The following is a 25,415-nucleotide window of genomic DNA, read 5'->3' as shown; positions in this document are numbered from 1 at the left end:
AGGGTGATGTAGTATTGATTTCTCAGTGAGTGTCTGGGCCAGCTTTGCCTGAGTTTTGCCTCTCTGTCTCTTGCTTGTCCGCCTCCCATCATAACCCTTGGAGACTCCACCATCTCCTCTACTACAGTTGTACGTTCTTCTCTGTTAGGCTTTCTTGTTGTCTCATTTTTCAATTAGCAGTCTGGTTGTCATTTATTTTTTACATGAAAGACACCAAAAGACACGATAAATCTGACTTGGTTGAAATTGAGCATGCTCTCTTTCTTTCTTTCTTTCTTTCTTTTTTTCTTTCTTTTTAAAAATCTTTCCCACCAGGCACGGGCCAAAGAAGCTTGGAACCACATACGCACTCTTTTCTCGGGCGCAGCTCATCCTCTTCCCAGCGACCGCCTGCAGTCACTGGTCACGCTGGTTTCACCACAACCTGAGCAGCAATCACTTGCTCCATCATTGACTGTCAGCCTTTTGGTTAATGTTGCTGTTTTCTGCCAGCTACCACCAAGTGGCTCAGCAGAGGTTTTACAGGCGGTGAGGAAAACTGTTTCTCTTCTGTCATTTTCACATTATTGTTCCATCCAGTTATTATTAAATGCAAAGCTCAGTATGCATAATGCTTGAAATAGTTTATAAATATTTTGCACTGGAATTTCCTCTGGACCTTAGATACAAGCTACTGACAAAAGAAATGCTTCAAAGGGTCCATTTTATAGAGAAAGATGTTAGTTTTTCGGCCCTCCTTTCATGCAGTATGCAAGGTTTGATCGGAATGTTCTGCAAATTAAATCAATTTAAATCAGGAAACATACATAATTAAAACTTGGCTAGTTTTCCCCTCAAGGTTGTGTCCTTGGGACACCTATGGACTACTTTCAGACCCTCTGCTAGGTTTCAGAAGGTTGACCAGTCAAACTTGTGCAAACTCCTGTGTCAAACTGGCCCAACGTCCATGTCCGAGGTCATTGCAATAATGATAATTAGGTCTCAGGGATAGGTGGAAGGGTCCAAGAATTACTGGCTACACCAGCACAGTCTTAGCCCACCACTCATTCAAGCTGAAGGGTAAACATTTTGACACAAGTGCAAATGATTGGTCTGAAAGAAGGTGGTGCTCCATAGAAACTATTTTACGTTAACAGCTGTTTTTTTAAATGTGACTTTCTTTAACTCATACACACACACACACACACACACACACACACACACACACACACACACACACACAAAGTAGGTACACCAGCACTTTGCATAACAAAGTGCTGGTGTACCTACTGGGGTGGAGGGTTCGGTGTCCTGCACCAGGCTTTTTTCTTCAATTTCATTGTACATGTACAATGACAATAAAGTGCTATTCTATTTGGACATTTGGACAGGTTGAAACATGGATCAGATGCAGCCATCTGAGAATATTTCTTGATTCTCTTTTTGACAAAGTCATCTTTATTATGCTTTAAAAGTTTGGAGAAAAAAAGTGACATGTAATTCCCAATGTGAATCATTCCTAGTATTTAATGCCTTTTAATCCCGATCACAGATCTGAGTGTGTTTTGTATAAAAATGGGCAAATACTTATTTCAAAAGCTTGCCTTACACTGTTAACTATTAGAAAACAGTTATGTGTTTAAAAAATATTTTTAAAATGATTTCATTTTTTTAAACACAAATACCCTAAAACACCCCCGTTCATTCAAGTTCAAGTTCAGTTGCTAATATAAGTCATAAAAAAACAGAACTTGTTCATTACTGTTGTATAGCCTTAATAGAAATATTCTACATCAGATGGTTTTTTTCCCTATTAATACATTTTTTTTTTTTTTTTTACGTTTAAAGTCTGAAATAAAATAAATTGTCCCACATTTGTCCGTCCCTCCTGTTACTCTTACGAGAGTCTTTTTAGATAGCTCCCCTCTATTGGTCCTCTAGTTACATGACTTACAGTAAGTTGTATTAGTGTTTTGGAGGGAAATCCTCCATAAAAGCCAGAGTAAACATCAATCTTTCATCAACCTTTTTTTCCCCCATGTTTCAGAATGGTTCATAGATGCGTTAAACCATAACCTGTTCACCCTGTTACCCTTATTTACAGTATAAACATATATTCTTTTGTAATTTCGATCACATGGTTCATAAACGTGTTAAAAATAATGTTTATGGTCTTCATGTGCTAGCCTGTTGTGCAACACATGAGGAATAATGGTTGATTTAAGCATAAAACGTCCACCCTGTTACTGCTTTCCACACTAAGAGGGTGGACACAGGAATTTGCAGGTAGATCATTGGCGTGATATAAACATTTTTGTGTGTATTTGAAATGTATTCAAAACCATGAGGTATGGGGGCTTGATCTAGAAAAGCTGTTTAGTTTGAATAATCTTCCAGTGCCTTCATATAATATACATTTTTCCATATTTTGGTATCTAAACCCCAAAACATCTTAGGAAGCAACACTGTCCATGTAAAAGAAGAATATTAAAAATTAGGTTTGAATGATAATGATGCTAATTGAAGATAAAATAAACTGACATGATTGTATTTCTATTTTTTATGCCTTGTATATAAAGTACAACTTATAACAAAGTCAAAATATATAAATGGCAGTAGTTGCTGTAGCTGTTGTCATGATTAAAATAAGCAAGCATGATGTGAGGCTTTTATTTTGAAGTACTTGTATGTTATCATTTCTTTGCTTAACTAAAAAGTTATTTTAGTATTTCATTTTTTGTGTCTCATATTCATATGCATCAAATCTAATGATGTAACATGCACTTTAACTTAAGTGTGAATGTGCGAAACACAAGATTTTTATACACGTTCCCGTATTAAGAATTATCTGGTGTCATATTATAAACGTGAAGTCAGGTTTCTTTTTGATTATGCCCACGAGACAAGATGTGGTTTTTCTGGTGATGATTTTTGGCCCAGTCACGGCAATAACGGTTTTGGGTTTTTTTCCCATTTTTGTGTGTGTGTGTGTGTGTCAGTCCAGGTGGTGGATCAGTCTGGTCTGCTTGATGAAGCAGCATGTGTTCTCAGCTCACTGGAGCTCAGACTAAACGAAGGAAGCTGTTTATCAAGAGACACAGTTCATCTAAGGATCAAGGAACTTCAAAAGACGATAACGCAAATGCATTCAGAGTGAGCAATAGGCACACACGCACAATTACATACAAGATTGTACAAAACCACGCAACAGTGAGCTCATCCCTGGGCTTTTAGCTCGTTTCCAGAATAACAAATAGCCATGCTCTCGTGTTGATATACCGTGGAACGATGACAGGACTGTGTCAAAACAACGGAGCCAGGTCACAATTAGACATACGCACACAAAACACATCTGCCGAGGCCCACAAGGACACTCGGCGTGACAGATCACGCTGCATAGCAGCAGCAGCTCGTACGACGTGTCAGAGTCCTCCCACTCTCATAATTGCCTCACAATATAAATCCTTCATGCTACACATGCCGACTGTAAGACGTAGGTTTGTGGGGAGGAAAGCCAAATGCCAGTTATCGTCGTGTAATTACTGTTTCTGGCTTGAAAAACATGCTCTAATAGTGCTGAGTGTATGATAAATGTAAATGATTAATGTCACTCATGCAGATATTTCTGTATGTACATTTTAAATAGCTTTATTGTTTGTAAAGCTCAAGCTCTAGGTCACATTTGATTTAAAACTGGAAGCAAACGCTGCTTTTACATAGCACTTATTGTTACTACTAGCTGACTGCTGCTGGAATTGGACAGAATGTAAACAAATACATATGCATGTGCATCTATTTATGCAAACTATACATGTATAGTTTGTAGAAGAATTAATTTTTGGCCTTTTTCATTATTCAGGAAATAGTTTTTGTTGTATGATGCATCATTCAAAGGAAAAATTAGAGTGACTTCTGGAATTTGTGTACTAAAAATGTCATTGAACCATTAAATATTAGCAGAACATTAGTACTGCACTGTTTTTTTGTTATTTTTATGCTCTGGATTTGTGAAACAAAAGATATACATCCTCGTATTAATCAATTAAATGCACTTGTTATGAAACACCTTATTATAAGTCTCCTCTCCTTCTTATCCTCTGCATGTCATAGTGGGACATAAGGCCACATCAAGTTCCCTCCACGCTGAGCTTCCCTCCAGGTGTAGCCCATCTCCTGTAGCTCTGCCGCAACATTTCTCCTCCAGGTGGTATGGAGTCTGCCCGGCTGTAATAAGTGTCTCGGATGTGTAATTTACATATAAAATCAGTGTAACAGGCAAGAGTGCCTGTCTAATCTTCAGATTCTCTCTGTTTTGTCTCTTGAACAAAAGCTGTACACAGATTTTTACCAAAAAATCATTTTATTTTAACATAAACAGCAAATACAAAAAATCAACTATACACAAACAGGTTTGCCGTTAGTATCTGCAGAGCAGCACATGTAGAAATGCCCTGAGAGTTGCCCGTTTCAATACAGGCTGCAGTGAATTCGTTAAAACAAAACCGAAAAAACTCCAAAAACATTACTCACCTCAAAGAATTTCCAGTCTAAACTCCAAAGAACCGAATCGTGACTTTAGACTAAACAGACAAGAACTCACACTTAGGCACACACCTACACAAACACACACTAACAGCAGCTCAGCTTGGATGGACATGCGGTGACTTTTCCTTGAAATATGTTTAAGTTTTTGTTTTGTTTTTTTACATAATTATTTCTTTTCTATTTTCCCTTTCCACACCAACAATACAACAATATCTCATAATGAACAGATTGTATAGTTATGGGTTACAATTCACTTTTTCCCTTTTCAATTCACTTCTTTTCCTACATTTAAATAGGAGAAATTGGATTAACTGACTGGTAAGAAATCAGCAAACCGTCAAAAATTGAGCCAGATTTGACAGATGAGGTTTAACGATGTCCGTATAAATATTTTGTGTGTAACTGAGAGTCATCTGAAGCTGTTAATCAATTTATTAATTAACCAAATATATTAAATTGTGCAGAACTGTCCATTTTACTGGTTAACAATTTCCTGTCACTGGCATTGTACATTAACCCTCTGAGGTCCATGTTGCAATTAGTTCTAAAAAGCATGCCACTTTCAAAGATGCATAAATGCATTGAGTTGCTGTCGTATGATTGGCCGATTAGAAATCTGCATTTAGAAGCAGTTGAATGGGTGAACCTAACAAAGTGGCTGTCTTGGCCATCATGGAATAAAGACTATAGAGACTCTATACAGACCCATCACACATTATGTCTTATTTTACACAAATATCTGTTTCTTTCTTCATATGAAGGGATTGGGATTAACACCTTTGATAACTCAGTCCTCAGAGGGTTAATAAAATATGAATAATTACTTCAGCCGACCAGCAAGCATACCAACATTCAAGCCTCCGGCTGACTAATTGTGCACATATCTAGCACATACCAGCCATTTCTTAGACTTGAATGAACAGAACTGCTGTGCTCTAAACTTTGCCAGTTGGCCTTAGTTGCAGAGCATGAATGCAGCCCTCTGGTTTTCACACTGCTGAGCTATTCTGCACCATCCAGGCAAAAGAGCAGGTGAGTGCTGGACTCTCGTACGGCTGCTGTGCCAAACTCCTGTCCCTCCTGTCTGTAGTCAGCAACCTGGAAGAAAATGAAGAATATGTTCACACAGGAGCCTTACAGAACATTTGGTAGATGCTTACAATGCTCTAACGGGTTATCTATGTGCTGTGAAGATAAACACAGAATGCAGGTTTTAGTCCAGTCTAAAGAATCCAACGCAGGTGTCATTGGCTAAGATGCAGAACATACAAGTAGAAAATATTTCAGAATTAAATAAAACAAATTTTTATATCCTAAAAAGACATTTTTCCGTTTGCTCTCAATGTCACCACGTTCAAAATCCAAACTATTCAACAAAAACAATGACAACAGTAAATTTAAAGTGTTAACCAATATCTTTCTGCAGCCAGGTTTACCAAGAAGTCCCAGGCCTAACACACAGATGTTTGTTTTTTTTTAAATACATTTGCTCCCAAATATTTCTTCGCTTTTTAATAAAACAATGCAGAGTATTCTCTTAAAAAAATATAGTGCATTTCATCTGACTCCAGCGCCCCTGCTGCGTGGAAGCTGCCGTCCCGCCATGGATCGATCGTATTTCTAAACCCCAAAAAACTGTTCCATAACTCATATCTTTCATGCGACGTCCGTTTGTTTCTGCTCTGGTGGTGAGTGGACTGGATTCCTGTTCCTGCTGAACTGAGCCAGTGATTCTGTAGGACTGATTATCAGCTCAGTAGGCACAGAAATCCAAGCCCAAATCTCTCGTTCTCACTCCATCTCTCATCAACTGCTGACTACGAGCATTGTTTTTTCCCTTTGTAATGAGGCAAAAAGCAATTCCAACTCAGGTAGCATGTCGAGCAGCGTTCCACCCACTTTGCTAAACCCACGAGAAAAACCGTACAGCTGACACTGTTGGATTTCCCCAGCTGGTGAACGTTGCGGCTCACATGGTTGAAACTTAACAAGTGTCAGCGAGGCCACCGATAGATGGTGGGAGCTGGCCCAAATTAAGTGTACATTTTTGACATTAAAAAAAACCCAAAAACTACAAGGGTACTTTGAGAGTCTGATCATAAAAATAGAAATTTTAAACCCATCAAATCCACATTCCACTCCCTGCTTGCGATGAGCATCCGTACTTGGTTCAAACTGCTTATCCTTTGAAATGGAATTCAATGCTTCAACTCCCTGAAATACACTTGATGTTCAAGAGCCGATCAGTCGAATTTCACATGCATGAGGAGAAGAAAATGTGGGCGTTGTGGGCCGAATAAGTTTATTTTCGGTCTCTTTATACAATGTTGCTTTGTCCTTTGATGTGCAGAGGACCATTTCCTTTCCATTAGAGTGTAATAAATCACCTTTTGGATACGGGCTCTGATGGCAATTCCTCTCTTTTACAGGCCTTTGATGGTCATTATTCTTTTAACAGGCCCTAAATATAGGTCTAAAAATGTCAGGCTCCACATGGCCCTCATTTCTAATTCACACATCTATCCTCGTTTAGCCGCCATTTTGTCGTTGTGAATGTAGAGCGCTGTAATGCCTCCTTACGGCTTCTATTCCAAAAAGACTGACCGGTTTTAAAATACATTTTCAACCATCTGTCACCGTTTTGATCAGGGAGCCGTTGGTCCAGAATAGTATAGATTTGCATTACAATTAGCTGGTTAAAAAGTGGACTCTGGCACACACTACACCCACATCTGATCAGAGGTTATACTGCAAGTTAAACTATAAAGTCAGATTCACTCTCTGCACATAGCCCAGCTGCACAGCTGATGGGTGCACTTCATTTTGTGGAATTCGTTTTTCTGAGATGCGTTTTGTTCAGATATTGTTGTATAACCCATCCAAAATAACTATTTTTGTGTTTTGTGAACTAGGACTGAGTTTTACTGATCATTCCGTTGGAAGAAGTTGCAAAGGAAAATACAGTCATGCATGATAAGCTTCATACCGTGCGTGCATTGTTTTTGTATTAAAGCTTATCTTGACTAATTCGGGAACCTTCTCTCAGCACTCTCCATGATGCTTGAAACAAAGCGTGTGTAACCCAGCTGAGAATTCCTGTTTTTCATGTTATCTGTGGGTGTTTCGCAGGATCACAGCTTTTTTTGTTTCTCCCATCTCAGACAAAACAACAAGACGTGTATATCGCCACATTAAATCTACTGGAGGAACTCAATAAAGAGAAGAGGAGACCTAAAATAATGGAAAGACCTTGAAATCACTATCAGTGTTTCCATCTTTGAGGCCTCGGTCTTGTTTTCCCTCCACAGCGTGGAAATGTGTGAGAATCGGTCTACTTTATGGGTCTCTGTATCTCGGCTTCCTCGGGCTGAGATTAGATCAAAAATCAATACATATCAGCCTGGGATGCCCAGACAGCACTTTTGGCTGCCAACCTGATTTTAGGTTTTAAATCTGAGGCACTTGAACTACTTAAAGGATCATTTTTGAAAAAGGGATTTTATGATGGCCCTGTCAACATTTTTAAAACAAGTTACCCAGCTTTACCCCAACATGACTGATAAGTTAAATGAACAGTTATTTGATTTCACACTGATGCCACTCGATATGAAGCCACAGCCAGCAGCATGGTTAACTTATGCCTAATGTAAAGAATGAGAACGATGACGGCGGTGTATCAGCAGGGTGTCACTGCGGGTGCTGAGCGGCCGACGGAGACTCCAGGAAGCAACTGCACCTAGCCAAGAAACCGTCTCTCATATAATCCCCTGTAAAACCGAAAAGTCAGTTTATAGCAGAGTAAATAAACAAAGTGAATGACTCAGCTTTAGAGGATTTCGCAGCCTATCCTCACGCTCCCTTTCCAGCCCTGTGCTGAGTTCAGCTTTGGCTGCTGGCTTCCTATCAAGCAGGCAGTTATGAGAGCGGTATCAATCCCCACTTTTGAGTTTGGGCAACGGAATTCATAAAATGTTTACAAAAAGATGTTTACAAAGCAAGACGCCAAATCTAAAACCCATGTTACACGCTAATTCCAAACAGGTTTCTATGCAGCGTGTTCACACGGGAAAACTTGAAACATGAAACCGTGCTGCAGGTAAAAGCAAGTCTTCAAATGTCCAAAGTTTTATGGTCACCTGATCTTCACACCTTGAGTGGAAACTTTTAAAAAAGGCTCTGAGGGTTATTAGAAAGGCTTAAATTCAGTTTTTTCTCCTATAGCCTGCAGGAAGTATTAAGTCAGTGTCTCACAATGGCCAATTAATAGTTTATTTTACATCTGTTCATTTCACCCATCAATTTTGTGCCACTTTTTTGAGTCCAGAGTCTTGATTTCAGTCATATCATTACCTTGTATTATATATTACTCGAATATGCTGAGGGTGTAGTTAACGCTGCATCGATGGTGATGAGCCTGATGACGGTGGCCGTTGCTTAAGGACTGATGAAATATCTGTCAGCACCATTAAGCAGAGTTTGGGTCTCCCCAGACCTCATTAGTACCTCAAGTACACTCTCTCTCCTGAGATACTCTCACCTTCTCTAGAACTATAAAGCGTGCAACTGGCATCATCTGCAGGATTATCTCTTCTACTACTCAACTAAAAGAAGATAGAAGCAGAGGGGTGGAAGTACGGAGCAGAGAGGGAAAGATGAAAGGAGGAGAAAGAACAACAGGCAAAGCAGGAGAGCGAAACGTGGCGCTCATTAGTAATCCTGCGCAGTGTTTTGAATTTGCGGAGGGGGTGCTTGCGTGTTTAATTCTTCTGAGCGAGGTCGTCTCAGTGGAAAGTTTTTCCAGACATGCAAGAGGAGAGCTATTGAGAGCAAAAGCAATGAGATAAGGAGAAAAAGAAAAGTGAAATGAGATTTTAAAGAAATTAAAATTTAAAAAAAAAAAGGTGTAAAAAGATGCAGGGAGTGTTGTATAAACACACATTGGATAATTGAAGTAGGAAAATTAGGCCCAACTGTCCACACACGCACGTAACCACCACTGTAAAAACTTTGTGGCACATTTCTCTTCTCTCTTCCTCCCACACCCATTTGTCGTCTCCTCTTTGTCTCCCTGTCTGGGTCATGCTCTCCTCAGGTGCAGAACTTAGCCACTGTGAACAAAGAGGGAATCAATCACTGTTCACCAATCAGCTAAGCTCTGTGTCTGGCTGGAGAGAGGATACAAAAACCTGTCCGACGTGTACGCGCTCTTACAAAACACCCGCAGAGATGAGCTCCTTCATCACACTCCCCCCCCTTTTTTCCCCTTCTTCATCTCCAAATCACCAGCTCCTCAAACACAATCACACACTCAGATAATCATGTCTTCTTTAGTTTGTTTTTTGTCCCCCCCCCCAAGTTTCTGGAGGACGAGTGTGTTTATGTATGTGTATAGGAGGGGCTGTGGTTGCCATAGCAGCCGACTGGGTCAAGGCTGTGTGGTAATCCCTGGCAATGTGATTTTATCATAAGTCACAAATCAGCACGCCAGGAACCCTCACAGCCCAGACATGAAAGAACAAGAGCTTCACTCTTATTTTCTCTAGTTACATCCGCAAGTCCAGCTCCAGTCCAATGTGAACCTATAACTGCCTTCAGACTAAATATACATATATATATATACACACACACATGATTTCAGCTTGTTTGTCTCTTTCAGACCTGTAGAACCTTGCTCTCTCTTTCTCGCACTATTTCCTTGGTCACCCCTCTCCTCGTCTCCCATTCGCCACGCTCGGCTAACCCGGCGATATGCCCCTCATTAAGCGGATCAAGAGGGATTCCAGAGGCATGTACCGGAGGGGGAAGAAAAGAATGAGGGAGTGAGCAGGGAGGGGAAAAAGAACTTAAAAAAAAAAAAGACAGGGAGAGACCACCCTTCTCTTTTAAAGGGTTGTGCTTTTTGGGTTTAGGAACACAGAGCAGGGAGTGAGCCTTGACAGACATGTTGTTTTCAGTTAAAACCCTCTCAGCCCGCCTCAGCCTAATCCCACTGTACTGTGGTCTGCGTGAGGGTGTAAAAGGGTACAGGAAGGAACTGTTCTACTTAAGAAAGGACGACGCTGGAACACAAACTGAGCAGTAAAACATAAATCCGTCTCCCTACAGTGCGATATGAAAAAGCAGCGGGGAGGTCTGTTCATCCATCATTTTAATTGGTTAGAGATCTGGACCTTAGCTCAGTTGACCGGCGTGATCCGCTGATGTTTATGGAGGCTTGTTTGGGTCAGTCCAATGGGAAGGAACAATAAAAGTTAGAAAATTTGTCTCTAACTGCTTGTTTTCTTCTATTGTTTTTTTTCTTCCTCACTTGTAGTAAGACCCCACAGAAGGGTGTCGTGAGGGATTGAATGATGACGAAAACAGATCGGTGGGTACAGACAGATAGGCGCTGGACGTGTGTGTGTTGTATGTGTGTGTTAGACGGATTTATCAGGACTGAGGCAGATGCCAAGCACTTGTCGAGAAAGCCTTTCACATCCGGTGCAAATGCATAAAGCTTTCTCAGAGTGTGTGCGTGTGTGAAGATAAAAGCCCGTCTCGGTCATGGCTTAAAATAGGATTTAGTGCTGTAAGTCACTCAGGATGATGTGGACAACTGTTTAGCAGCACCTCATGATGCATCCTGTGTTGACCGAGGTTGCTGACGCTTCCCCTGACCTTACATTTAGTGTAGCAACAAAGCTACCTGATGTGTGTGAATGAAAGGGTGGGGCATAAAGAAATGTGACTGGGTTTAGCAGTGTTTGTATTTTGCCTTAAAAGTAAATGTCAGATGTGAACAAATAAAAAGCCACCAAAAATCAGCAGCTTCATACTTGAACACTGGATGTTCTACAATTTTCTGTTCTGTCTGTTTAGAAAAGATTAGAGATAATCAGTAACAGATGTTTTTTATGCTGGCTGTGAGGGTGTTTGCTTTAGCTGAAAGTCAAATTTAAATTTTATTTTAACCACACCAGAATTCCAACAATTAGTTCATCAATCAACTAGACTATGGAATATCTGGATAATTGCTACTGGTCTTGTTACTTGCTGCTCAAAAGTTGGATGGCGACAGCAGCTGATACTTACACAATAACAAGCTGAAAACCTAAAACATACAGATTAACTCCTATAAGAAAAATCGGGGCTTTTATTTTGAACATCACATATCTCATGTTAATTTTCCTAAAATTAACTAGGGTTTTTTATTTTGAAACACATGCATTAGAAATCTCAATAAAATAAAAAATAAATACATAAATAAAAAACATGACTGGAAGATTTTATTATAACCCTGAATTTGATAAATGGTTGGATGGACTTGCTACTGCTAACTGAAGGCTTTTATTTTGAAATTTCCACGCATTCTAAAGCATATCTGTCTTCTTACCGCTTCCTGTCAGTCAGCGTAGCGTCTTTGTGGATAAAACTATTTAAATATCCTGAAAATATGTGCAATCCCATTTCAAGCAGGGCTCTATAATCAGATTCAGTCGTTTGGCTGAGACACAGACTGAGAAGTGTCCTCCAATCAGAATGAGAGCAAGAGGAGATTCAAATCTTCCAATCAGATGATGAAATCCAAATAGATCATAGCTCGTCAGCTATCAGCACCTGTTGACACCTGTGTCAGTTAAGCAGCAGTTGTGATGACAGTGAATTCTGTGTAAAACTTCCCTCAGGGCACCTCCAGAGAAACAGCTTATGAAGTCAAAACCATAACTCATCAACATGATGTAAAAACTGTGAGTGGCTCTCGAGGTTTCTCTATTGATCCCTGGGGGGGGGGGGGGGGGGGGGGGGGGTGTTATGTTCCTGTATTAAAATGGGTCACTTTGTTTATACTTTTCTCCAAAATTATAATGGATCTCTGGATCAGGCCATTGGATTGCAGTGCTTTGCTTTGCAGCAATCCCACTAATTAGAAGATTGTCGAGATTGTCGAGATTTTTAAGCATTTAACAAACCATTTAATTTATATTTAATATTTTTTGTTTTAATTTGCTTATTGTTTCCCTCCACTTTCTGCTGCTCATCTGGGGTCGGCCCCGGGGGAACACAGAGGCATTCCCAAGCTAGGCAAGAGATATAATCTCTTCAGCATGTCCTGGGTCTACCCTGGGGCCTTTCCAGGTAGGACAGAGCACCTCACCCAAGAGGCAACCTAATTAGATGCTCCTTCAATTTAGAGTCCCTCCCCAAGGACTGAGCTCCTCACCTTATTTCTATGGGAGGGCACAGCCACCCTTCTGAGAAAGCTTACTTCCACCGCTTGTATCCACGATATCATTCTTGCAGTCACTACCCACACAGCTCGTGACCAGGTGAAGCTGAGGACGTAGATCGACCAGTAAATCGACTGTTTTCTGACTGGCTTCCGATTTCTTTGTTGCCATGCCATGGAGAAAAAGGATCGCTAGTCCAGACTCGAGGAGTAAAGACTTGGCTTCAACACATGGGTCTCGTTCTTTGCCAACCGAGCTACGGGACCAACCACAGACCATAAGATTTTTAAGAAAACATCTAGTATTAGTTGTAGCCTGACAACACTGACTAGTTCGCTAAAACAGATAAGCTGCTATTCTGAGTAATTGAACACATTTTCACTAAGAATTATTTTTTTCACGATCCAGCTTTTCATGCCTTTTAAAAACAGTAGCAAAATAATACCTGGTGTCCTTCAATTCAGTTCACTTATTTGCATTTTTAAAAGTAAAGCTATAATCTCAGGGTATTTCGCTTGAAAGTCAATAAGATTTTATAACACTATTCATAACATTCTACAGTACTCTAATAATATTTTGAAGAATAGTTGGGTTGCTTTACTTCCCAACTGTCAACCCTAGATCCACTTAATTGCCTCGTCTCATTATTCATTATTAATGTCAGTAATAACAGGACTGTTATGAAAAGATCAGCAGCTTCAAAGAGCCCCGTCCTCCCTTCTGCTCCTTCTCTTCCTTCTTTCTCTCACTAAACCATTTTTTTCCTCTCTCCTTCATTCAGAGTCAGACCAATGCACCCCTCACTGTACGGAGTCATCCAAAAACCCAGTGGTTGACAGTTGTGGTTCTGCATATACACACACACCTACACACAGGAGGAATTTCAGGGTCAACAGTATGAAAATGCCTCCACATCGAGTAGAGACCATCCTGAGCCCATCAGAAAATGCTCACTGACCCGTTTCCTCTCTCTCCTTTTTTCTGTCTTCCCTCTCATTTGTTTGAGGAACACATTCCCAAATTCCTTCTCTGACAAACACATCCTGACGGCGCTGCTGTGAAACCACGGAAAAGGCCCCATTCTGAGTGTACAAACACACATGTGCATACACACTCAATAAGCTCAGGAAGGAATGTGCAGTAAAGGTAGCCAAGTGACTCAAGTGCGGACTGTCCGCTGGGGCAGATGGAATCAGGATCAATTCAACACAAAGCTTTCTTTTACAGACTCCATTTCAGGCTTGAAGGTCAACTATGAGATAAAGATAGTGGCTTTGTAGCCGAGAAATATTTAAAAACTTCAAAAGATAACAAAGTATTGATTACTGGTTCTTTTTCCGTGTATGGTTCAAGTAACTCACCGAGCTATTAAAGCATCCTGTTGCAGTCTGAGCTCCAAATATAAAGCCACTGAAATCCCTGAGCGGGTAACTTGTAATCTTATTTTATAAACCTAAGCAAATATAGTTTTATATTTCTTATTTGGCTTGTTTGGAGAATTCCCACCGTTCTGTGCCAGTGAAAGCCACTAAAATTACGATTAAACCAGAATTCCTCTGAGTTGAGGAGAAACCGATTATGCAATAACGAGAGCAAAAAAGGAAGATGAAAAAGGAAAACTAATTATGCTGTCGGAAAGTTCCCAGTCAGGTTAAATTTATTACATACTTTATCTCAGAACAACAGCATTCATAAAAATAAAGGCCAATATGTTTGACAGCATCTGGAATGAAGAACTGAAAATAAGACATCACCTCTGCTGTTATAGGACCATCTCCTCCACCACTCTGCGTGCCGATTGGTCCATCTCTTCCTGGACTAGTGAGAGGCAGTGACGCGCCAGAGCCTGCTGCTCAGGGTCCTCCTGAACCATCAGCTCCCCGTACAGATACACACCCATAGCCTGGAGCACACATACACAAAAAACTGTTTATTTAGTTTATTCTCAGGTTGAATCAGACAAATGTTTCACAGCTGTGTGTATTTACTTGGTCGTGAATCAGAAAGTGCTCCACATCTCGGTAAGCCTGAGTGTACGCGTGTTTGACCACAAGTTCACACCAGCGATGTCGGACCTGCAAACCAAGACAGAAGGGGGAATAAAACACAACTAATGTTAATATAGCAGGCAACTCTGTTTAGTTAAACATTCAGAAGCATACAAAACCCAAAAAATAGTCAAAGAAAATAAAACTACAGAATCAGACATTAAGGCAGAATTAATTCAAAAGATATTGTTTAGCTATCAGACCTATGAGCAGGCCCTTGGCGAGGGTGGGAAGTAAAACTCCCTTTTAACAGGAAGTAACCTCAGCAGGAGGTTCAGGGAAGGGTGGTTTGGCCATTTAACCCTTTAAAATGATGATGCTGTTTAGTTTAACATTCTGTGGACAGTGGTGTTCATTTAAAGCTCATTGAGCTGACCCTATGATTGTACACAATAATGATTTTGAGGAACGACTGACTCCTAAACTCATCTTATTGTAGTTTTTTTTTTGCATTTGCCACTTTGACAGACATATTTTCCTGCTTGTAGCCAGTGAATTCAAACATGCGATTAACCAAAACAGCTCAAGCAGGGAGCCTGTAGACTGAGTCATCCCCAATCAGAGGTTTAATAGATGAGAAGACTGAGATCATTTTCTTTCCGAAACAGTCTAAAGTTCAAGTAAAAAGTAAAAAGTTTGATTTAATTCCACATGTGCGTGTGTGTCGAGGTGTATTTCTACTGTATGCGAGCATGTGTGCACTTGTGTGCGCGTGGAAGCCAACGCTTGGCCTTTCTTCCAGAGGATCAATAGGAGCTCTGTTGCCGCGGTTACAGGAGAGATCAGAGACTGGCTCTGTCCCTGCCTCAGCCATCATCCTTCATCATCTGCTCCGAGCGTGCACGTGAGCATGTGCGACCGTGCATGGATCTGCAGCAAGTGCGTGTATGGATATACAGGCAGACACACGATGATAAAAGAGACAGAAGAGCGATTTGAAAAAAGAAATGTGGATGAAAAATGTTTTAAAGAACTGTCGCTACTTTAAAGCCTGACAGTTTCCCCTGGCTGATTTTTTTGTGGGTGTTTCAGTCTTCTCCATAACTATCTCAACACACTCAGGATGATAAACTGGTCCTTTGGGCAGTACAGTGACCAAGCGTGGGATTTCTGGAGATTGATTCTATTTCAACACCTCAGGCTTTAGGCATTTCTAAAGCAGCAGTACAGATATTCATTTTGAGATAGTGTATTCTAGAAAAGAACCAATAGACTCTACCTTTTTTTTAAGCAATCACACTCTTAATAGGAGTTTTTGCTTTGCTTGTGCAAATGTGGCCCTGGCCTCCACCTACTTGTGCAGCTTAAGAATGGAGTCTGAGCAATGCTCCATTTACAACCACATTCAAATCCTCACATTACCTCTGCAACGGACTAAATAAAGACGAGTTAAACAGGTCTCAGATGGGGCTTTGAAGTTGCTCTTTCATCCAGATTTTTAAAATCCTTTTCCATTTATTTTCAGCTTTATTCTGGAAGGCAGTGAGAATCCCAGAGCAGAAAGCAAATTAAGAGTAATGCTCTTCTACCCCGCACGGGAACGTCCGTGTGCGTCTGCATTGGTGGGTGTGCGCGCATGAGCGTGTACAGCATGCGTAGCCTCTGGTGCCAGCCCTGCCCTTCTGGCCTGCGTAGCCCCGGCAGCTGTTCCCCGTGCTGGGTTACATTCCTGGGGAGAGCCCGGGGGCAGAGCAGCTGCCTGGTGCACCTCTCCTTACCCTCCTTTTTTTTTCTCCCCCCCTCTGTTTCCTCTCGCTGGGCCCCTCTCTCTGACAGCACATGCAATTACACAGTGACATTCCTTCATTTATTACTGCAAACCTCCCTCCCCCCCCCCCAAATCCTCCTCACAACCGAGGAACAGTTGTAGCGTCTGTGTGTGCGCTCTTAACACGATGAACAAACTTTCACATCTCACACAAAAGCACGCATGGAGCAAAGATGCAAATCCTCATACTGCATACCAGCATTTTGGGAAATATTCTCTTTCTTCACAAAAGATTTTCCCAAATTTTATACCAGTTCCATAAATTGAAGCAAGGGGATGAGACAAATGTATACAAGAGAGCCTTAGAGCTGCTATTAGGAGACCTTTTGGTAAAGCTAGTGTAACTGTGTATGTGAGTGAGATCTGTATTTCTAATGACGACAACAACAACAACAATAACAAAAAACTTAATGAACTATCCATTTATCTCTTTTCTTTTTAAATTTTTGCCTTTTTAACATTTTTTTATACTGGTGCTCCCCTATTTTAACCATTACGCTTTATTTATGTTGTTTGCCCAGTGGCATCTATTAAGTCTACAAGGAATTTCCCTCCCCCAGGTTTTTATTTTTGAAACTGGGGTGGGTTTTTTTTGGGGGGTTTTTTTGCCATTTGAGGAGCTGTTTTTTGTTTCCAGTCTAATATGAGCCAGTGAAGTCCTTTGAAGTCATTTGGATTAAAGCACACAAATAAACTTGAGATTTACTTCTTTTTAGACGACCCTTGGTAATAACTCTTTTGCCTTGTTCTGTCTCTTCTCCTCTGCTCCGCATGTTCTCAGTTCTTGATGTGGTTCTGTGAAGTCTCCAGTGACTGCAGTAAACCTAATCTGAGCATCACGCTTACACAATAAGGCCAGTTATAGTCTCAGATATGCCCCATATGTGCATGTGCGCTGTGGCCCAATTGAATTGCATGTTCATGTGCTCATGTAGCGTTACACAGGTAAGGATCGATCTCATTAAGACTGATACCATTCTTCATCAGAGCACTTGACCCACTCCTTATCAATTTCCTGTGTGGGAACAAAGTAAGCTTGTGCAGATTTTCAGCCTCACCGCTGTATTATCTCCAAGTCTGTATGCAGTGTAGAAACTGTTTTTTAAGGTTTGCATGTGATTCAGGTGTGCAAAAGCTCTGCGCCAATAAGTCTAACAATGCACGACTTGACAAAAGGGAATTTATAGGCTTAGCGGCAACTGTCAAATGGTTTGGACAATCTGAGACCGGTTCTCAATTCCCATCTCTGCACACAGCATTTCACATCACATGAGGCTCATATGAAAGGAAGAGGGCCAAAGTCACGCACTCGGTCTCATACATGCAAACACATGCCCCGGCTCACAGACACACTCGCACACATATTCATGGTCACTGACGCCGTAGACAAAGCATTCCGACAGCACGCACACCAGTGGTCAGCCACGTATTTCCTTTCACTATTGTGTACATGCTTACGCAAATCACACACACACGGAAACTCAAGTTTGCACGCCAGTCTTGAAAGCACCTTTAGTCCAGACCTTTTAGTCTTCTGTTGCTTTCTTTGTGCAGCATCTCATGTAAACTTCACTCAGCTTTGACTGCAGTGAAACTTTGTTCGACCGCCCTCTGTGTTACATATATAACATGTAATGTCATGCTGCTATATAAGAGGAACATCTGGGGGTTTACTATAGGCTGCTAAGGGCTGATAATACATGTCTATTTTCAAGTGATCAATCAGTCTTTTCACAATGCATTCAGAGTCACAGCATTACTAACGGCCTTTTTAGAAGTCATAACAGCTATTCATATCACCCAATATTCATTCACTCTGAAAAGCTCTTTCTCCATCAGGTAAACACTGAAGAGCTGCAGAGGGCTCGACTGCACTCAGTCCTGTATTTATTTTAAACAGATCAATCATCAATCATCTGCGATGAAAGTGGCAGCAGACAATGCAAAGCTGCGTGAGAAGAGGACACAGAAAAAGTAAGGGGGGAAAAAAGGGCTCTGGACAGAGAGAATAAATGGGCACGTTTATATGGAGAGACGTAGGTGATTAACCTCTTCTGAATGAGATTGCTGACATTAGGACTGGCCCATTGCCTTCAGACAGGTGTGTGCAGGTATTCTTGTGTGAGTGAGTGTGTGTATGTAGGTGAGTGTTTTTCCATGCATGACTATGTGCATAATGGCCCTGCGTATTTTTAGCAAACACTTAAAGTTTTTTTTCCTGGAAATTGCAGATGGGAATCTACTTTCATCTGCCAGGAAGTCTGACTAAAGAGGTCTACGTGTAAAACGCTGGACTCAAGGCCAAACACACAGTGACCTCAGACTGAGACAACGAGGTTGATTACTAGAAGTAAAAATAAGACAATGAACTACAGACGAGTTACTGAAATACACCCACTTTTACTGCGTTCCATTTGCCTCGGAAGTTGGATGTCTGAGCTGGAAGTGACGTCACTCCCGAGATGAACGTGTTCCAAAAGGTACATCAGAAAACCAATAGAAAAACAGGATTTGTTTGGTAGCAAGGTATAGCTACTTATCACTAGCAACACAGTACAATCAAGCCTAGCCCTGCGTACAGCTTAGTCAGCTTTGCCAGTCATAAATATACATCAGTAGAAGTCTAGAGTTTTTACAGTTTTACTAATGTTTACATGTACTGCCATCATCTTGGATGAATAAGTGAGGGTGGCTGGGCCGCTCCGACTTTCCGAGTTGGAAGCCTGACTTGAGGGGGAGTGCCAGTTGACAATTCTGATTGGGTATACCCAGGATGCATCTAGGTATACCTATTCAAATGTTCATCAATACAAATCACATGGCAGCAACTATAATGTATTTAGGCATGTAGGTTAAGATCGCTTGCTAAAGTGTAAATTGAGAATCAGAAAGGGCAAGAAAGGAACCAAAGACTACCTTTCTTTTAAGCAATCACACTCTTAACAGAAGTTTTTGACTTTTTTTATTTGTGCAGCAGATGTTGCCGTGCCCTCCACCTACTTGCAGCTGAAGAATGTAGACTAAGCAATGCTCCATTTACGACCACATTCAAATCCTCACATTACCTCTGCAACCTACTAAATAAAGATGAGTTTAATGGGTCTCAGATGGAGCTTTTAAGTTTTCATCCAAATTTCACAAATCCTTTTCCATTTATTTCCAGCTTTATCTTGGAAATATAGGCCAACAGGTCATCTTGACTGAGTAGACATGGTCAACATAACCTGCTGAAAATCAAACCAAGCATTAGAATGGGGAAGAAAAGTGATTTAAGTGACTTTGAACACGGCATGATTGTTGATGCCAAACGTGCATCAACAACGTCTGAATATTTCAGAAATGTTTGAGGCTGGCTCGATTAGTGAGTGAAATATATTCTACCAGGATTTTCCCACATAACCGTTTCCAGGGTTGAAAAACGGAAAATATGGACAATAATGCCTTGTTGATGCCAAAGGTCCGAGGAGAATGCCCAGGAAGACAATAGTGACTCAAATAAACACTCGTTACAATCAAGGTATGCAAAAGAGCATCCCACCACACATCAAACCTTGAAGCAGATGTGGTACAGCAGCAGAAGACTACAACTGGTGCCAGTCATGTCAGCTAAGGACAGGAAACTATAGTTTGCTGGACAATAGAAGCTTAAAAAAACAAAACAATGACTCGATTTCTTCTGCAGCATTTGGAAAGTAAGGCTAGAATTTGGTATAAACAACATGAAAGTATGGTTCCATCCTGCGTTGTATCAATAATTCAGGGTGATGCTGGTGGTGTAATGTTGTGGGTGATTTTCTTGGCACCCTTCAGTCACCTTAGTACCAGCTGAGCGTTGTTTAAATCCCACATTCTACCTGAGTATCGTTGCTGATCATGTCAGTTCTTTTGTGAAGACAGTGTATCCAGCAGGATAACGCACCATTTCACAAACTTCAGCTCATCTCAAACTAGTTTCTTGAACAACATAATCAGTTCACTGCACTCAAATGACCAACACAGTCATCAGATCTCAATCCTATAGAGCACCTGTGGGATGTGGTTTCACATCATGGATGTGCAGCCAACAAATCTGCAGCAACTGTGTGATGCTATCACGTCAATATGGACCAAAATCCCTAAGGAATGTTTCCAGCTTCCAACACACTACTTGCTACGTGGACCCGTTAGGAAAAATCACGCCTTTATGATTTCAGATTCCAGCAAATAAATGAGCGGAAACGCACTGCAATTGAGCAGCCTCTATATAACAGAACATCTGAGCTCCATTATATACATTACCGCCCCAACAAAACAGCTCATATAACTAATAATAACTCGTAAAAAAAACCTAAATATGTATCAAATTTTTCTTTTCAAGAGAGGCCATGTGTTAATGATGGAAGTCAGCGTGGACAGTTTACAGGCTCGGGCACAGCTGTGTTTTCACAGCGCTCCTGTACTGAGAGGAAGCACTGGATCATCCGCACACACATACACACATACCCAGAGAGTACAAACAGTGAAAAGTATGCACACATACACACACACACACACACACACACACAGGCAAACACTGTTAACAGTACCATTAAGGAACTTTGTTCAACATTAAAAAATGAAGCAAATACTTGTGGGATTTAGTCAGTAATGGCTGCTGTAAAGAAGAGAGCTCTTACAACAGAATTTACTACACATTACTAAGTGCCATGCTTTAAGATGTGCACGGAGAGGAAAGCTACTTTTTATTATCAGAGGGGATTGTAAATGTTGGGTGAATATGCTCACTTGTCTGAGCATGTGTCTGCGTTTGTATGAGTGAATAAGCGAGTGTGTGGTCTTACCTCAGCGTCCTGATTCTGCAGACTGTAGGTTCTCTGCAGAGCACGAAGTGATGCCACGCTTAACTCCGATTCCTCCAACAGAAGCTCCAGAAGCATCACTAGCTGGTCCGACGTCAGCTGAGGAGACAACGGTTTATGATATTAATAGCTCTGACTAATCTAGCCAGCCTCATAAAACATATTGAGGCATTATTAAATAATACAAGGGGGGGAAAAAACTCACATTTTCCTTACACCAGCAGCTTCAAATTACCAAACTTGCAAAAATTATCAAGAGTAGCTGAATCATTTACATGTTGGATCCTGTGCACCCACACATAAGCACATTTGCATTATTTTCCGCGAGTTAGATTTTCTCCTCCGTGCAATGAAAGCTTTGATGAAAAAAAACACATCAATAAAAGTCAGGCAATTAATGCCGCCTTTCAAACAGAGGAAATGGTGGAATAATAAAACAGCTGAAGTGGTGATTAAATAAATATGGTAAATCAAGTGAATCTTGTACAGCTGGGAAATATTACAGAATAGGCAAAAGACAGATGAACGGAAAATATTAGGGCAAAGAAATTAAGTTGTCTTTTTTGATTTTGTTCTATTGTAGAGAAACTCAGAGGAGCACTGTTCAGGAACACACTTTGCCGGGAAGGGGGGGGGACATCTTTGACAACATTTCTGCTCGTAGGCTGCGAGACTGCAGTGAAATCCCCCACTGTATCAATGTCAGAGACTAAAAGGTTTTCAGGAAAAACTAAATGCCTGACTGCTGCTTCCTAATCGTGCATATATTGCTTGTGTTATCCTGAGGTAGACCTGAAGGAAACAATCTATTTTCTTCTTGTGATTGCCATCTTCAGGGACAGTGAGTTTAGATGAGTATTCTGAGGATGGATGTGGGCAACGATATGAGAGAGTGGCTTCCTCCTCTAGAGACAGCTGTGCCCAGCCTTGCCTGCCTCTCTCTTGGATACACCCAGCACTACCGGCCACACTTCTTCTGTGGTCCCAGTCTGGGACACAATTAATGGCTGAAGGCCCCGTAGAGACTAATGTGAAAATAAGTATGAAGTGTCTGTGTGTGTGTGTGTGTGTGTGTGTGTGTGTGTGTGTGTGTGTGTGTGTGTGTGTGCGTGCATGCGTGCATGTGTGTGTGTGTGTGTGTGTGCGTGCAACTGAGAGAGGCAGGGTGCGTGGAAGCGAAGAGAAAGTGACACAGAGGAGAAAGCCACATTCTGCTCTTTCTGGATACGATTACCTCCTTCTATTGAGGTGAACGGAGCCAGCAAATGCATGATGAATAGCTACATTTGTGCAGTCTGTTGAAAGCTATTTATGGTAAACAACCTCTTTAGTGCTGCTGGGAAATACCTGATCTAAAACCAGGAAGTACTTTAGCATGTACCTGTTGAAGCTGAGGGAATAACACTCAGACTCAAGCTGGAAAACATTCAAATAAAACTATACTATCGCTGCTACACACACACAAATACTGACGATCATCCAACTCTGTGGAAAATCTGATATCCAGTCTTTCTCTTCACCCTCTATTGACTCTCCTCGCTCCTCATCCCTCCTCCCTCCAATTTGTGAAGGCTGAGTGTTTTCTAAAGTGCCGTCTCCATCTCTAAAGAGTCTCTTTGGGGCCCACCCATGATCCTTCTCACTCTCCCACCCTTCCCTTTGAAAAGTGAGGAGCAAGCTCTTTCTTTGTCTTTCTCTCTCTAACTCTTTCCTCATATCCCTCTGCGGTGACTGTGAAAGCCTGTTGTGTGTTGTATATATTTGTGTTGCCATGGTGGTAATCAATATGTCTGCAACAGTGTCTCCAAAAGCAAATTCCTGGTCAGTGATGGTACATTACAAACCAGCTTACATTGTTATTATTACCCTCACACACACGCACGCGCACAGACACTGTACACATTGAAACACGATCGTCTCCCTCATCAGTTGTCATCTCCATGGTGAAGTTACCATCACACCACACCAACACTATCTAGCATACTTCAACAAAAACACAAACAGCTACTAAAGTACTTAAGCTACTTTATATTTCATCTGTCTTCTCTTTAGAGGAGAATACTGCACTTTTTTTTTTTAAACCTTATTATGTGCATGATTAGTTAGCCCATGATTACTCAGTGCTTGGGTAGAGATCTTTACTTCTACAACTAAAAACTTTAAAACTCCTAAATTACTTGAATCAATTCCATACCAAATCCACATTTTTGCCAAGTTCCCTACCTCAAGCATTTTATTTATTTATTCAAATCCTTTTTTTTTAAACAGTGGATACTTAATTGGGTGGAAAATTTTTAAAGTTAGAAACAAAAGGAAACTTTTTAAATTACAAGCACTCTTTTAGATGGGGTAGTTACAGAAGAGGATTAGGTCCACTGAAATATTTTGTGTTTTTTGGTCATTATTTTTTTTTTTTTTTTGACTTATGGAAAAAAAAAAAGTCATGACCAGTTTTTTTTTTTCCACTGAGCCGTCTGTAAAACCCCCCCAAAAAGAAATAACTGAATGACTTGAATTAAAGCCAGAAAAAAATAACAGGGAAAGTTCACTGGTTAAAAAAGGCTATTTGTTTTTCTTCTGTGGGCAGGTATTTATTTGGTCTAAAAGGTTCTGGTTAGTATGGAACATTTCATATTGGTTTGTGTAATTTAAACCAAAAAATTCCCACACACCTACGCTGCATTCACGTTGGTGTAACATAAGAAAAAAGTGGGTTGTTTGTGGCTTATACAATTTACTCTGAAGTGTATATTTTGCTTGTATTTGAGGTATGTGGTTGCGTACCGAGTTATTTTAAAACAGGGAAACGGGATTTGCATCGTTTGTCCACATGACTGTGTTCTTTGTGAAAATGTATACATTTTAAAGATTTATAAAACCTGTCAATTTCATTCTGGGGCTATCTTTATTACAGAGGTGTTTGCAATAACCAACAATTATGCAATAGTAAGACAACAAATTTTAGTTGGATATTTTAAATATTGCACTGGTTGAGCAGTGGAAGAAACATGAATATATAGCATTTCTACGTAGCATAATAAAAACCCTAAACTTGTTTTGATGTTAAAGTGTTGCTAATTTAATAAATGCTGACTTTTTAAATAGGAGAACCCCTGGTTAAGAGTAGCTACTTGCTCAACTTGCTTTAACTCATTTTCTTTTAAGCCTTGCTGCGTCCATCAGCAAACCTGAGAAGCCTGTATCAGGTGGAAATCTGAAGTGAGTGATGTAGCACTTTTCACAATGCTGTCTCCTCCTACGCCTGTAGGACTGACTGTACAACTTACATAACATTATGTAAATGTATATAAAAGGTCTCATTAATGTTATCACAATGATGTGATGAATAATAAGAATTTGGTAAGTATTTAATCCGCTTTTATGTTTCATGTTAAATTTTGTATTATGGATTGAGAACTGCTGTACTGCTGGGCTTTTACGAAATTCTGACTTCAAATGTGTTTTAGGGCAGCCTGAGTGTAGACATGTGTGTTAGTGGATGAAAGAGAGGAAGAGAAAGACCAGTTGTGGGTAAAAGGTGAACTCTACGGATGAGTACTCCCTTATTAATGGGTAGAGAATGGCACACCAACACAAACAGCCAATAGAAGAAAGCAAATACACCCACACACACACACACACACACGCGTCAAGGCTAGGTCATTGGTACCTAACAATAGCACTTAATAGTACAGTGCTGAAAACCCCGCCGACGGGGGAAACCTATCCCTCTCTAGCTCAATGATTTGTGTGAAAAGTTCACCACACACACACACACACACACACACACACACACACACACACAGAAGAATTTGACCAAATTAAAGAAGCATTACATTCCCATGCTGTCTGTTAAAATTAAGGAATGTCAGAAGGGAGACATTTCACAGTCGCTCCCTCTCAGATGTACAAACGCACACATTCATCCACATACACGCTAAAGACTTCACACATAAATCAATCTACGCACCAACATACAAACTTCACATTGTTACAAACCACTAACAGGGGTGATCTGAAACCAGATGTA

General features: G+C 40.7%; 2 protein-coding genes across 3 annotated transcripts in view; one reads left to right on the top strand and one right to left on the bottom strand.

Annotated features, from left to right (window-relative positions):
* The window catches only part of fancc (FA complementation group C), a 33,952-nt gene extending 29,677 nt beyond the window's left edge, over window positions 1-4,275 (top strand). Inside the window, exons 14-16 of the mRNA XM_005452131.4 lie at window positions 316-528; window positions 2,984-3,132; window positions 4,090-4,275. Coding sequence (XP_005452188.1) covers window positions 316-528; window positions 2,984-3,132; window positions 4,090-4,099 — 372 coding nt within the window. The 3' untranslated portion in view covers window positions 4,100-4,275. The remainder of the gene's footprint in view (window positions 1-315; window positions 529-2,983; window positions 3,133-4,089) is intronic.
* Window positions 4,276-4,320: 45 nt separating this feature from the next.
* The window catches only part of aopep (aminopeptidase O (putative)), a 110,525-nt gene continuing 89,430 nt past the window's right edge, over window positions 4,321-25,415 (bottom strand). For both annotated transcript variants that reach the window (XM_005452128.4, XM_025896942.1), the window contains exons 15-18: window positions 21,368-21,484; window positions 14,720-14,806; window positions 14,486-14,634; window positions 4,321-5,622 (exon numbers count right to left, since the gene is read on the bottom strand). In XM_005452128.4, the coding sequence (XP_005452185.1) occupies window positions 14,494-14,634; window positions 14,720-14,806; window positions 21,368-21,484 (345 nt within the window). In that variant the 3' untranslated portion in view covers window positions 4,321-5,622; window positions 14,486-14,493. The remainder of the gene's footprint in view (window positions 5,623-14,485; window positions 14,635-14,719; window positions 14,807-21,367; window positions 21,485-25,415) is intronic.

Source organism: Oreochromis niloticus, linkage group LG12, assembly GCF_001858045.2.
Source record: "Oreochromis niloticus isolate F11D_XX linkage group LG12, O_niloticus_UMD_NMBU, whole genome shotgun sequence".
Classification (NCBI taxonomy): Eukaryota; Metazoa; Chordata; class Actinopteri; order Cichliformes; family Cichlidae; genus Oreochromis; species Oreochromis niloticus.
This window is presented reverse-complemented; position numbering and strand designations above follow the sequence as displayed.